Source organism: Phyllobates terribilis, unplaced genomic scaffold, assembly GCF_046119375.1.
Source record: "Phyllobates terribilis strain yellow unplaced genomic scaffold, ASM4611937v1 Scaffold_3__8_contigs__length_932513732, whole genome shotgun sequence".
Classification (NCBI taxonomy): domain Eukaryota; kingdom Metazoa; phylum Chordata; class Amphibia; order Anura; family Dendrobatidae; genus Phyllobates; species Phyllobates terribilis.
Window position 1 is genome coordinate 580306239 of NW_027362763.1, and position 15486 is coordinate 580321724.

General features: G+C 39.7%; 1 protein-coding gene across 5 annotated transcripts in view; it reads right to left on the reverse strand.

The window, feature by feature from the left end:
• The window catches only part of FMN2 (formin 2), an 872215-nt gene that overhangs the window by 550788 nt on the left and 305941 nt on the right, over nt 1-15486 (reverse strand). For all 5 annotated transcript variants that reach the window (XR_012318036.1, XR_012318035.1, XR_012318037.1 and 2 more), the window contains exon 8: nt 3335-3396. Coding sequence is in view for 2 of the 5 variants with exons in the window: in XM_073671454.1 (XP_073527555.1) it covers nt 3335-3396 (62 nt within the window). In the remaining 3 variants the exon portion in view is untranslated. The remainder of the gene's footprint in view (nt 1-3334; nt 3397-15486) is intronic.

Sequence of the window (15486 nt, forward strand, 5' to 3'; positions counted from 1 at the left end):
CACAGACCAGTTCAAGTGCTTCTAAGAAGTTGCCATTATTCATTCTTTACATCAAGTAAAAATAATACAGATAATTTGAACGATCCATGGAACAAGTAATTACAAGATCCTGAATAGATGCAGATCAGTAGATGACAGTCCGTAGAAGAGAACACACAAGCTGCACATACAGAGGGCATTACGGAGACATCGTACAGATGAACTGGCATGTGCATACATCGGCATGTGCATACATCGGCATGTGCATACATCTACGACGTTTACTTACAATCCTATATCATCATTTACAATACAAACCATAGTATTAACGATGAGTGCGCAAAACCAAAAGCCGTAAATACAGGACAAACAGAGAGCCTGTATATAAATGGTCAGGAACGTGATAGAGGCAGTAGATATATATTTTTGATATTAAACATTTATATTAAAGAAAAACAAAGAGGGAAAGAAAAGAGTATAATGATATACAGTAGGCTTGTAATTAAACATCACATGTGTTCACATTCACACGCCAATTCCTCTGTACGATCTCTCCATAATGCTCTTTGTGCGTCCACAGACAGTCATCTACTGATCTAACAAGTATTCAAGATCTTGTAATTACTTGTTCCGTGGATCATTATAAATGTCTATACAATTTTAACTTGATGTAAAAGAATAATTAAAGCAACTTTTGAAAAGCACTTGACTTGGTCTGTGCCTTTTCTAGGTTGTCTTTCAGATATCTGTTCACATGTCACATTAGTTGTGTTTGACAGATGGATTCCTCAGCATGTCAGATCAATTTTCTGACAGATTAGACAGGTTTCAATCAAATGGTCATTTATTCATCCCAATTTTCTTATGATTGGACAGTAATTGGGGAGAAATACGCTAAGTACATGTAAGTGCACTTAGAATTAGCTGTTCACTAGTGCTTAAAGAAAACCTCTAACATGAAAAAAAGCTATTAACTTGCAGATATGCCCGGGACCAGCACTTAGGCCTCCGCTGCCGGGAGGAAATGAACTTTATTCCTCCCGGTAGCGTTCGGGTTTCAGTCACTGGGGTGGCGCCAGTGCAGATTCAGTCACTGCTTTGTGTATAGAGAGCGGTGGCTGTAACCGAGCCCCAGGCACTAACTGACAGCCAGCCCTAAGGCTGAGCGGCTGTCAGTCAATGTGGGAGGCACAGTTACAGCTGCCGCTCTCTATACACAGAGCGGTGACTGAACCCATGCCGGCGCCACCCCAGTGACTGAAACCCGAACGCTGCCGGGAGGAATAAAGTTAATCTTCTCCCAGCAGCGAGGCTCAAAGTGCCGGCATGGGAAGGGTTAGAACACTATTAACCTGCAGATTAGCCCAGTTTCTGCAGGTTAATAGCATTTTTTCACATGACAGGTAATAATAACAATAAGGATTTTTATTTTTATAGCGGCAACATATTCCGCAGCACTTTACAATTTTAGAGGGGACTTGTACAGACAATAAAGATATTACACAATAAACATAACTCAGGTATCAAAATGAGTGAGAGCCCTGCTCGCTTAAGTAACTTCACTGAGGTTAAACAATTTTAGGCCCTGGAAGTGAACAGTCTGTTCCTTTTCACACAGACTGTACATTGCAAAACCCCTCTTTTTAATAGTGATTGAAGAAAGTACATCAAGTATAGATGTTTATGGATTAAAGCCGCTGTGCAGGGCAGAAAAGCAGTAATACAGGCAAAGGACAGTGATACTGGAGCACCTTGCCACCTAAGACTGATCAAAGTAGTTGAATAAACCGCAGAAGGGACTGGGAAATTGGACACTTATAACACCAGTCGTAGGAAAATTAAACTAGTGGAAATCAGAGACTATGCAATGAAGGAATTAGCAGATCACTCAGCAACATCAAACCTTGTGTTGAATAGCACATTTTCGCATGTGTTTTGTGTGCTGTTGTATAGTCTTTTTCAAAAGTAAATCTAAATTCAAAGTAACTATTTCAGTAAGGAGTTCAGAACTGATATTAGTCAGTACATACAGCAAATAATAATAATTTTGGGCTATTTCTTTCCCTCAGGTCTTGCTGTTGGGCTACTTTTTAGCTAATCTCCATTAGGACAGAGCTGTGGTTTGTGCCTACAGCTTATATACAGGCAGTCTCAGGTAGTCATTTGTTCAGTATTCAGCCCACTGGATTTTCAATGGCCAATCCTTTAGTTCTTCACATGTATAATGCTGCTATCTGAGGGATCTAGCAGTGGCTCTCTCATGGAGAACACAAAAGCGCTTGGCCAAACATTTTTGTGCTTGGGAGAGTTGGATCGCTAACAGACAGACAAACGATAATTCAGATGACAGCTATCTAATATGTATGAGGGTCTTTAAAAATCTAGTGAGACAAAGTTAAATATCAGGCTGTCACGATTCTACCACTCACTGTGTCCTAAGGATGCTGTGAATGACAGATCAGTTGCCCTATAGTGTCCAGGGCATGCTGGGCTATTAGTATTGTGAGTGACAGCCCAACTGCCCAATTTGAGGAAGGGGCATGCTGGCCCGTCAGTATTGTGAATGACAGCACAGCCATCTAATTCTGGCTAGGCCTGTGGAGTTTCCTTCAGATGTCACCCGTTCAAGGAGATTACCTGCCTATTTATCTGTCTGGCAATGCTCAGACCATTGACAGTTGTAGCCTTGCTCAGTGGTGTGTGCTCTGTGTTCTGATTTTCTGATCTTTGTTGCCAGACCTTGGGTTTGCCTTTTGACTACTCATTTGCATTATCCATTTTGCCTTTGACGCACACTGACTTTAGTTTCCTGACCCCGGTCTTCGCATCTGACTATCCGTTTGTCTTATCCTTTTGTCTTTGACGTACCCTCCTGGCTTTTGACCTTGGACTTCTTGACTTCCCTGCCTCAAGGCTTGTCCGTGAGAGGTGACAACTTTAATCTCTCCCCTCTTTTCCTGGTTTTCTTTATTTGCCTTTTTTGAATTGCCTTGTTATATAAGCGTAAGATATTCTACAATCGTCTACCTATGTCCTCCTAAGACTGAAGCATTTAGCTGGACTTCATTGCATATAACTATTCTGTAAATGTAGTTTTCCTAACTGTCACCTGTATGTATGACCTTTGTAATTGAATGGACATGGAGTTTATATTATCTGCTAATATTTTTTTAACTGCTGTCAATTTTTTATGGTCTTTCTTTTTGAAAATGAATAAAAAAGAATGAAAAAAAAACCTAAATATTCAGCAACTGCCATACATACTGTATACTGAGGCAAATATGGCTTGGAAACAAGGAACCTGGATTGTTGCTTCTATTTACATGGAGTTTTTAACTTTGAAAACTATACTTACATTTTCATATAAAGCTTGAAGAGTTTCTAAATCAACCACCGAATAGTCCATTTTCAAAACAGCTAAATAAATAAGAAAAATGAAATGTTATTGTTTCGGCATTGCAAAGGTTTTTAAACAGTTATTAAACGTTTGTTAAAACAAATATTTGGTTGTAGTAATACATTTCAAAAACCTATTATATATTGCAAACAGAATGAAATTTCTTCGATTTAAAGCATAAATGCACAAGTACACTTGAAAACAAGAAACTTTCTAATATATCATATAAAAAAAATCTGCTTCTTTCTCCTCCTTAACAGATCATAATATCCTCAAATATCTCAACTCAGGGGTAAAATATGTCTTCAGTGAACAGGCTTTCCCAAAACTGAGATAGGAGATGGCGGCTGCTGCTCATAAAGTTCTATGGAGAACTGTAACTGTCATGTCATATGGACTTTCAGCAGAATGTCTCTGTCTGTGTGTCTAGCTCCTTCACCTCATCCATAGTTTAAAAACTCCATCTATCACCTATCTCAGTGATGTGAAAATCTGTCTTACCTGAATACAGATATTATCCATGAATTGAAAGTGAATTCAGTCCATGATGAAAAAGAAGCAGATTTCTCGGATAAGATATATAATAGAGTTGATGGTTTTCTTGTATTCTATTCATTTATTAAATAAAAATTAAAAACAATGGTTACTATTTAAAGATTGGTGGATTGGGGATGGGTGAATGTTCATTTGCAATTTACATACTTTATGTTTGACTTGTTGTAGAGACACTAAATTTGTCTGGGACTTACAGGCATACAATAACACAATTACAGGGCTGCCCAAGCACTATTTAAGGATACTATTAGGATACTACACCCAAATCAGATTGCCTTTTAAAGGATTTGTCTTCATTCCTGTAAAAAAGTTGCATGTAATTGACTTCCAAACCAGAAACTCATTTGGAGTACTGATGCTGGTAATGAAAGAATCAACACTTGTCTTTTCCTTCAACTGTTCTGCTTATCAGAACAAGCTATAGTAGTAATATGGCATATTTGAGCATCTGGACATTAATTTACACATATGGTCAAAATTGTTGGTACCCCTCGTTTAATGAAAGAAAAACCCACAATGGTCACAGAAATAGCTTAAATCTAACAAAAAGTAATAATAAATTAAAAATCTATGAAAATGAACAAATGAAAGTCAGACATTGCTTTTCAACCCTGCTTCCACAGAATTTTAAAAAAAATTAAACTCATGAAATAGGCCTGGACAGAAATGATGGTACTCTTCTTAACTTAATATTTTGTTGAAGAACCTTTTGAGGCAATCACTGCAATCAAACGATTCCTGTAACAGTCAATGAGACTTCTGTACCTCTCGACAGGTATTTTGGTTCACTCCTTATGAGCAAACAGCTCCAGTTGTCTCGTGTTTGAAGGTTGCCTTTTCCAGACGGCATGTTTCAGCTCTTTCCAAAGATGCTCAATAGGATTTAGGTCAGGGCTCATAGGAGGCCACTTCAGAATAGTCCAATGTTTTCCTCTTAGCCATTCTTGGGTGTTTTTAGCTGTGTGTTTTGGGTCATTATCCTGTTGCAAGACCCATGACCTGCGACTGAGACCAAGCTTTCTGACACTGGGCAGCACATTTCTCTCTAGAATCCCTTGATAGTCTTGAGATTTCATTGTACCCTGCACAGACTCAAGACACCCTGTGCCAGATGCAGCAGCCACAGAACACAACAGAGCCTCCTCCATGTTTCACAGTAGGGACAGTGTTCTTTTCTTGATATGCTTCATTTTTCTGTCATAGAGCTGATGTGCCTTGCCAAAAACTTCCATTTTTGTCTCATCTGTCCATAGGACATTCTCAAAGAAGCTTTGTGGCTTGTCAACATGTAGTTTGGCAAATTCCAGTCTGGCTTTTTTATGATTATTTTTCGACAATGGTGTTCTCCTTGGTCGTATCCCATGAAGTCCACTTTGGATCAAACATCGATGGATGGTGCGATCTGACGCTGATGTTCCTTGAGCTTGAAGATCACCTTTAATCTCTTTAGAAGTTATCCTGGGCTCTTTTGTTACCATTTGTACTATACGTCTCTTGTAGATTGTAGACACCTGTGATGCTATTTAGTGGACACAACTTGATTTAACATGTCCCTTTTGTCACATTATTTTCAGGGGTACCATCATTTCTGTCCAGGCCTATTTCATGAGTTTAATATTTTTTAAAAATTCTGTGGAAACAGGGTTGAAAAGCAATATCTGACTTTCATTTGTTCATTGTCATAGATTTTTAATTTATTATTACTTTTGTCAGATTCAAGTTATTTCTGTGACCATTGTGGGTTTTTCTTTCATTAAACGAGGGGTATCAACAATTTTGACCACGTGTGTAATTGTTAGAACCCTCCTGTTTGTTTTTTCCATCTTGTGTTTTGCGGTCACGTGACCACCTGCCTTTATATTCCAGCTCCGCCCTCCTGGCTGTGCTGGACTTCAGTGTTTGACTGTTGCTCTAGCCTGGTGCTTCGGTGCCTTTCTCTGTCAGTTCGCTTGGTCCTTCTGGGACCTCTAGTACCTTTTTTTCAGTTTGTCTTTTTTGTGTTCTACAACAACTTCTCTGTTTAGGAGGTGTCAAATTTTTGTCCCAGTCCTTAGTTCTTTTAGGGACCTCTCCCCTTATGCTATAGGTCTTCGTTCAGACTAACCGAGGACTAAGGCGGGTCTGTTCGCTAGGAACAGGCAGCCCGGTACATCATAGGGATTCAGCTTAGTCTTACTGTAGGGACAGCTTTCCTCTATCTTTCCTTAGTACATGTTGCAGATCATAACAGTAATACTAAAAGTGCGCAGGGTTTATTTCTTTGCTTTTTTAAAATGCATTGTGTACTATGGCCACCTCCAGGTTCAGTACTCTTATCTACACATCCTTCCCAGACAAGGTTACAATTGCAGGTTGTGTGCCTAGTTTTCTTTCACTTCCCCATTTAGATGAGGCCTGGTTTGGCACGTGTAGAGTTAGGACCCTAGTTTACAGGGATCATCCATATTTGCATACACCTTTACGTGGTTGGATGGCTTTTGCGCTCTTTGATCAAAAAATGCTAACCAAGTACCTTTTTGTTTTTAATGAATTCAGCAATTGTGGAGTGCATTTATTCATCACAGTGTGCTGACGCATAGTGTATGCATATGTTTGTATATTGGCCACACAGTGTATTTGTGCACCTGCACGTTAATTTAATACTGTGAGCTAGCCCTAATTTTTATATTATATATATATGCGCATTAGTCTCAGTGTCTCCTATTAGATGTATACTGCAGATGTATAGATGTATATACTGACAAGTAAAAGGGTAACAATGTTTTGAACTTTTGACTTTCAGGCTCCAATATCTCACCATCCTCTATTGCTGTGAATCTGAGACTACCATCATTTTATATACAATCATCTTGGCTATCTCATACATAATTTTGACTTCCAATATATGCTTAGGTAGGCAGATTCTTGTCATGTCACTGCATTGTTACTGTTTTGCTCCTGGTAGTGGAAAAATCTTTTTCTTCCTGTCTACTACAAAATACAACCTGTTCCCGAATCGCTCCGTGTGTTTTTAGGTTGATTCCCAAGTGAAAGGTCACTGGTTCCAATAGAGGAGCAGCCATGAAAATTTCCCCAAAAAAGAGAAACCGTATTATCCAGCTTATCAATAGCGGTCTCTCGACCAAGAAAATTGCCCAACTGCATCATGCGAGTGCCATGACAGTTGAAAGAATACGAAATGAAGTCCGTCAATCTATTCAAAAGCCAAGATATAGACGTCCAGGAAAAATATTGGAGTCAACAAGTTGGCTCATCACAAGGTCTATTAGTTCTGGCGCAACAAACACAGTAGTGGAGGTGGCTTGAAAGCTTCGTAGTGACATCACAGACGTCTATGCAAGCACCGTGGGATGCACACAAGTCTGGAATGGTGGCCGAAAAAGGTTAAGAAGCATCGATTTCAATAACATCATAAAAAGCGTATGAAAAGTGGACAGTAGAAGATTGGAAACAGATGATTTGCAGCGATGAGACAAACAGACTAGGCTCTGGTGGATTCAAATGGGTCTTGTGACAGTGTCACTGGTTTTATATGTGAGGGGAGGTATGTGTCACTCAGGATGCTCTCCTGTGTGAACTAAGACCTACTTTATTTTTCTGCCAGCGTGTTATATGCTGGTAGGCTTACTCTGTTAAAGGGTGTGCGGTTTTATGGGAATGGCAAAGAGGGCGGGACGCCATTCCCCCTACCTCCCCTCTGGGTGTGGCTGAGCAATGTGTAAAAGCTCAGTCCCTTTTTTTTTTCTCTGGAGTGTGGTCTGGAGAGGGAAGTCTCCAAACAGTATTGTGGAAGCTGCAGAGCTTTTCACATGGACTTTAGCAGTGCAGTTTATGCTACCGAGAGCGGGCGGAACCCGCTCATTTATGGACTGAGTTATACTTTGTTTTGTTTTTTTTTTAGTTTAACCCAGAGGGGTCATGTTTGTTTTTCCTGTGAAACCTGCATGAGTTTATGGCTGATAATAAACCAGCAGAAAGGAAACCTGAGAACGTGTGTCCTGAGTCTGCCTCCAGGAGAGCCGAGCGAGTTGTCTTGCCACAGTCTAAAAGAAACAATGGAAAAGGGGCTAAAGAATTGAGAAACTGAAGTAACTGTCAACTTTGGTGGAGGAAGCCTGATATGGGGTTGTTTCACAGCCAAAGGCGTTGGATACTTGACCAGGATCAATGGTAGTCTCAATGCTGAGCCATATGTGAGTATCCTACAAGACGAGTTACTTTGTACACTCAAGTACTATGGGTATCAAAAGGATGACCTAACTTTCCAGCAGGACAACAACCCGAAGCATGCATCAAGATTGGCAAAGAAACTATTCAGTGACAATGAAGTAGAGATGCCCCCACAGTCCCCAAACTTCGACCCAATCGAAAACTTGGGTATGTATACAGCTTTTTTTTTCAACTCTACACACATGTGAGTCGACCAGTATGCACCAACTTTGGAAATGTGTAGAAGAGACCTGGAATCAGATTTTGGTTAAGACATACAGTGGTGGCCAAAAGTATTGGCACCCCTGCAATTCTCTCAGATAATACTCCGTTTCTTCCTGAAAATGATTGCAATCACAAATTCTTTGGTATTATTATCTTCATTTAATTTGTCTTCAATGAAAAAACACAAAAAGAATTGTCCTAAAGCCAAATTGGATATAATTCCACACCAAACCTAAAAAAGGGGGTGGACAAAAGTATTGGCACTGTTTGAAAAATGATGTGATGCTTCTCTAATTCATGTAATTAACAGCACCTGTAACTTACATGTGGCACCTAACAGGTGTTGGCAATAACTAAATCACACTTGCAGCCAGTTAACATGGATTAAAGTTGACTCAACCTCTGTCCTGTGTCCTTGTGTGTACCACATTGAGCATGGAGAAAAGAAAGAAGACCAAAGAACTGTCTGAGGACTTGAGAAACCAAACTGTGAGGAAGCATGAGCAATCTCAAGGCTACAAGTCCATCTCCAAAGACCTGAATGTTCCTGTGTCTTCCGTGCGCAGTGTCATCAAGAAGTTGTGGCTAACCTCCCTAGATGTGGACGGAAAAGAAAAATTGATGAGAGATTTCAACGCAAGATTGTGTGGATGGTGGATAAAGAACCTCGACTAACATCCAAACAAGTTCAAGCTGCCCGGCAGTCCGAGGGTACGACAGTGTCAACCCGTACTATCCGTTGGCGTCTGAATGAAAAGGGACTGTATGGTAGGATACCCAGGAAGACCCCACTTCTTACCCCGAGACATAAAAAAGCCAGGCTGGAGTTTGCCAAAACTTACCTGAGAAAGCCTAAAACGTTTTGGAAGAATGTTCTCTGGTCAGATGAGACAAAAGTAGAGCTTTTTGGGAAGAAGCATCAACATAGAGTGTACAGGAAAAAAAGAGTCATTCAAAGAAAAGAACACGGTCCCTACAGTCAAACATGGCGGAGGTTCCCTGATGTTTTGGGGTTGCTTTGCTGCCTCTGGCACTGGACTGCTTGACCGTGTGCATGGCATTATGAAGTCTGAAGACTACCAACAAATTTTGCAGCATAATGTAAGGCCCAGGGTGAGAAAGCTGGGTCTCCCTCAGAGGTCATGGGTCTTCCAGCAGGACAATGACCCAAAACACACTTCCAAAAGCACTATAAAATGGTTTGAGAGAAAGCACTGGAGACTTCTAAGGTGGCCAGCAATGAGTCCGGACCTGAATCCCATAGAACACCTGTGAAGAGATCTCAAAATGGCAGTTTGGAGAAGGCACCCTTCAAATATCAGGGACCTGGAGCAGTTTGCCAAAGAAGAATGGTCTACAATTCCAGCAGAGCATTGTAAGAAACTCATTGATGGTTACCGGAAGCGGTTGTTCGCAGTTATTTTGGCTAAAGGTTGTGCAACCAAGTATTAGGCTGAGGGTGCCAATACTTTTGTCTGGCCCATTTTTGGAGTTTTGTGTGAAATGATCAATGAATTGATTTTTGCTTCATTCTCTTTTGTGTTTTTTTCTTGCAAGCAAATTAAATGAAGATAATAATACCAAAGAATTTGTGATTGCAATCATTTTCAGGAAGAAACTGAGTATTATCTGACAGAATTGCAGGGTGCCAATACTTTTGGCCACCACTGTACTTGAATCTGATTAAGAGCATGTCCAGAAGGATTCAGGCAGTGTTGAAAGCCAATAATTGATTTACAAAATACTAAAAACTTAGATTTTAGAGCAAAACCGTAATAATGCAGTGACATGACAAAAATCTGCATAACTAATCATATGCTAAATAGTTGCAAGTCAAATTTATGTATGAGATGGCTAAGATGATTGTCTATAAAATGATGGTAGTCTCACGTTCAAAGCAGTAGTGGATGGTGAGATATGGAGCCTAAAAGTCAAAAGTTCAAAACATTGTTACCCTTTTACTCATCAGTGTATATACAGTAGTCTCAGTCTTTTATGTGATGTAAATACTAGTCCCAGTGTGTCCTATGTCATGTGTGTATATAACAGTTTCAGTGTATCCTATGTGATGCCTATAGAGCAGTCTGTGTCTCCTATGTGATGTATACACAGTCGCAGTTTTTCCTATGCAATTTAAGTACAGCAGTCACAGTGCCTCCTATGTTATGTATATAGAGCAGTTTCAGTGACTCCTATGTGATGTATATAGAGCAGTTTTAGTGTCTCCTATGTGATGTACAGTACAGACCAAAAGTTTGGACACACCTCATTTAAAGAAATTTCTGTATTTTCATGACTCATCAAGAGAATGCCAAGAGTGTGCAAAGCAGTCATCAAAGCAAAAGGTGGCTACTTTGAAGAACCTAGAATATAAGACATATTTTCAGATGTTTCACACTTTTTTGTTAAGTATATAATTCCACATGTGTTAATTCATAGTTTTGATGCCTTCAGTGTGAATGTACAATTTTCATAGTCATGAAAATACAGAAAAATCTTTAAATGAGAAGGTGTGTCCAAACTTTTGGTCTGTACTGTATATAAAGTGGTCTCGGTGTCTCCTACGTGATGTATATACAGCGGTCTCGGTGTCTCCTACGTGATGTATACTGAACACTTTCCACTCCTCCTTGAGTTCTATAAACATTATGTGACCAGTGATGAATTTCCCACTTGCGGAGACATGAAGTGAAATACCCATCTGTGTTTGAAACGACTTACTGTTTCGAGCAGTTCTTTTAAAAATTCACCATTGCAAAGAGTCAGATGCTCTCCAGACCAACCGATGCATACCTGGAAAAGCAGTTGCAAGTAGCAACATCATCAATACCTCCTAACATCCCACGCCTAAGCAAAGAGAAGCAGTTCGAGAAATTACAATAGGGATGAGCTAATAAAATGTTTCACCAAATATAGCAGGTTAATTTATAATATGATGACTTTGCATGGTCTGCAAATGAGCTTTTAAATATCCAAATGGCACTTAGTAGAAAAAAGGTACCCCTCCCCTGTATTAAGATGTGAAAAGACATTTGAAGCTTCCCACCTAAAACAGCAATAGAGGCTTTTTCCCATGTCTCACCTTGATCACTACTGGCTAGGACAGACTCGGTAGGAGTGGACAGGGTGGATGGCTGGATTAGTGCTGTTAAAGGAGTTGTCCTACAAACAAAGTACACTTTAAGCCCTTCCCCACAATGTGATTTTCCATTTTTGTGCTTTCGTTTTTTGTTCCCCTTCTTACCAGAGCCATAACTTTTTATTTTTCTGTTAATAGGGCAGTATTAGGGCTTGTTTTCTGCGGGACAAGTTGTACTTTTCAATGACAGCATTGATTTTACCAAATAGCGTACTCTAAAGTGGGAAAAAAATTCCAAATGCGGTGAAATTGAAAAAAATGTGCAATTTCACAATTGCTTTTTGGGTTTCTTTTATTTACCATGTTCACTAAATGCTAAAACTGACTGGGCAACATGATTCCCCAGGTAAGTACAAGTTTGCAGATACCAAACATGTGTAGGTTCTTTTTCATTTAAGTGGTGAAAAAATAATCTGAAATTTGTAAGAATTTTTTTTTCATGATCTGAGGCTGGGTGAGGGCTTATTGTTTGCGCCCTGAGCTTATGTTTTTATTGATACAATTTGGGGGTAGATACGATGTTTTGTTCAGCCATTATTACATTTTATTACAATGTTGCGGCGGCAAAGAAAACATAATTCTGGCGTTTTGAATTTATATTTTGATAGATTGGACATTTCAGAACACAGTGTTACCAAATATGTTTGTATATATATATATATATATATATATATATATATTTATAAAACTTTTTTTAACTTGCTTCAATAGTCTCCTTAGGAGACTTAAAGCTGCAGTTATCCAATCGCCTGTGCTACACACAGCAGGGCCACGAGCCGGCGTTCATAGGAGATTCACAATACAGGCTTGATGGTCTACTGCAGATCCCTGGCTGTCATTACAACCCATCGTAGTCCTGCGATAACGTGACAGGGGTGCCGATGGGCAGTACTTGGGACACACTGTCAGTGATTGACAGTGGCATTTAATTGGTTAACAGCCGCAGGGGGATCCAGTGTCGGAGCCCATATCAAAGGTAGGGACACTACCCTGGACATACCTATATGTCCATGGTCATGAAGAGGTTAATCAACAGATTTTGGGAAAAAAATAAGTTACATATTTGGATGTGCTAAAAAATAATTGCTCCTGTGCTGAGATATTTTAAATGTGCTCCTGCATTGTGTTGTGTAACGGACGTGTCTGACCATGCAGGAACATGGTCCTGGCCAGGTGAGGACTCAAAGAGCTTAACAGCATGGGATCACAGATGCTGGTTTCTGTAAGGAAAAAAAATTCCCTTCCTGTCCCCTTTCCGACGTGTGTTGTAATAGTACGGCGCACGTCGGCTCCCTCCCTTTGGTGAGGGCTCCGGCGCAAGGCCCGCATATTTCCGGGCACATGACAGTTCATCACAGCTGGCATGTGCCCCTAACAGCTGCGGGTGGAATCACAATCCACCTGCGGCTGTTAACTAGTTAAATGCTGCTACCAATCTCTGACAGCGGCATTTAACTCGCACTTCCAGGAAGCATGTCAATGGCTCCGCCCGTCAGCGACCCCATCACATGATCGCGGGTCGCCGATTGGTTGGCATGACAACCCGGGGTCTGTAGGAGACCCCTGCGGTTGTCTTGGCCAGATTACTATGAGCATCGCCCAACCGTCGGCGCACATAACAAGTAAGAAACTCTGCTACACACAGGCGATCTGATCATCACCTATGTGTAGCAGAGGCGATCAGACAATTGCAGCTTCTAGTCTCCCATGGAGACTATTGAAGCATGCAAAAAGTAAAAAATATATATTTTTAAAAATATAAAAAAAATAAAATACAGTTTAAAAGGTTTAAATCACCCCCCTTTTTGGCCCATTCAAAATAAAACAATAAAAGAAATCACATATACACATTTGGTACCGCCGCGTTCGCCTGATCTATCAATATAAAAAAAGAATTAATCCGATCGGTAAACGGCGTAACGAAAAAAAACAGATAAATGCTAGAATTATGGTTTTTTGATCGCCGCTACATTGCAATAAGATGCAATAATGGGTGATTAAAACATCGGATCTACCCCAATAAAAACGTCATCAATAAAAAAATATCATTATCAATAAAAACGTCATCTCGACACGCAAAAAATAAGCCCTCACCCGGCCCCAGATCCCGAAAAATGGAGGAGTTATGGGTCTCGGAAAATAGCGCCATTTTTTTTGCTTTTTTTAACAAATTTTGGATTTTTTTTTTCACCAGTTAAATAAAAAAGAACCCATACATGTTTGGTATCTATGAACTCGGAATGACCTGCATAATCATAATGGCAGGTCAGTTTTAGCATTTAGTGAACATGGTAAAAAAAAAAAACACCAGTGGAATTGCACTTTTTTTGCAATTTCACCCCATTTGGATTTTTTTCCAGTAAATGATATGGTAAAACAAATGGTGTCATTTGAAAGTACAAACCATGTTCCTGCATAGTCGGACGCATCCATTACACTGGGGCACAATTCTAAGATTACCTCGGTCCAGGAACATTTTTTTTAACACATACAATTCTGGAACTTATTTTTATTCTAAGATCTATTAACCCCTTTACAACCCAAGGTGGTTTGCATGTTAATGACAAGGCCAATTTTTACAATTCTGACCACTGTCACTTTATGAGGTAATTACTCTGGAACGCTTCAACGGATCTCACTGATTCTGAGAATGTTTTTTTCGTGACATATTGTACTTCATGATTGTGGTAAAATTTCTTCAATATCACTTGCATTTATTTGTGAAAAAAACGGAATTTGTCAAAAAATTTGAAAATTTAGCAATTTTCAAAATTTTAATTTTTATGCCCTTAAATCAGAGAGATATGTTACACAAAATAGTTAATAAATAACATTTCCCACATGTCTACTTTACATCAGCACAATTTTGGAACCAACATTTTTTTTTATTAGGGAGCTATAAGGGTTAAAAGTTGACCAGCGATTTCTCATTTTTACAACAAAATTTACAAAACCATTTTTTTAGGGACCACTTCACATTTGAAGTCACTTTGAGGGGTCTTTATGACAGAAAATACCCAAAAGTGACACTATTCTAAAAACTGCACCCCTCAAGGTGCTCAAAACCACATTCAAGAACTTTTTTAACCCTTCAGGTGCTTCACAGGAATTTTTGGAATGTGGAAGAAAAAAATTAACATTTAACTTTTTCACAAAAATGTTACTTTAGACCCAATTTTTATTATTTTTGCTGGGGTAACAGGAGAAAATGGACCCCAAAATCTGTTTTGCAATTTCCCCTGAGCACGCAGATACCCCATATGTGGGGAAAAAACACTGTTTGGGCGCACGGCATGGTTCGGAAGGGAAGGAGCGCCATTTGACTTTTTGAATGTAAAATTTGCTTGAATAATTAGCGGACGACATGTTGCGTTTGGGGAGCCCCTGATGTGCCTAAACAGTGGAAACCCCCCACAAGTGACACCATCTTGGAAACTAGACCCCTTAGGGAACTTATCTATATGTGTGGTGAGCACCTTGAACCCCCAAGTGCTTTACAGAAGTTTATAACATTGAGCCGTAAAAATAAAATTTTCCCATTTTTCCCACAAAAATGTTTTTCAGCCCCCAATTTTGCATTTTCATAAGGGTAACAGGAGAAATTGCACCATGGAGTTTGTTGTGCAATTACTCCTGAGTAAGCAGATGCCCCATATGTGGGGGAAAACCATTGTTTGGGCGCAAGGCAGGGTTCGGAAGGGAAGGAGCGCCATTTGACTTTTTGATTGTAAAATTTGCTTGAATAAGTAGCGGACGCCATGTTGCGTTTGGAGAGCCCCTGATGTGCCTAAACAGTGGAAACCCCCCAAAAATGACACCATTTTGGAAACCAGACCCCTCAGGGAACTTATCTAGATGAGTGGTGAGCACCCTGAACCCCCAAGTGCTTTACAGAAGTTTATAACATGGAGCCGTGAAAATAAAAAAAATCAAACTTTTTCCATAAAAATTATGTTTTAGCCCCAATTTTTTTATTTTCACA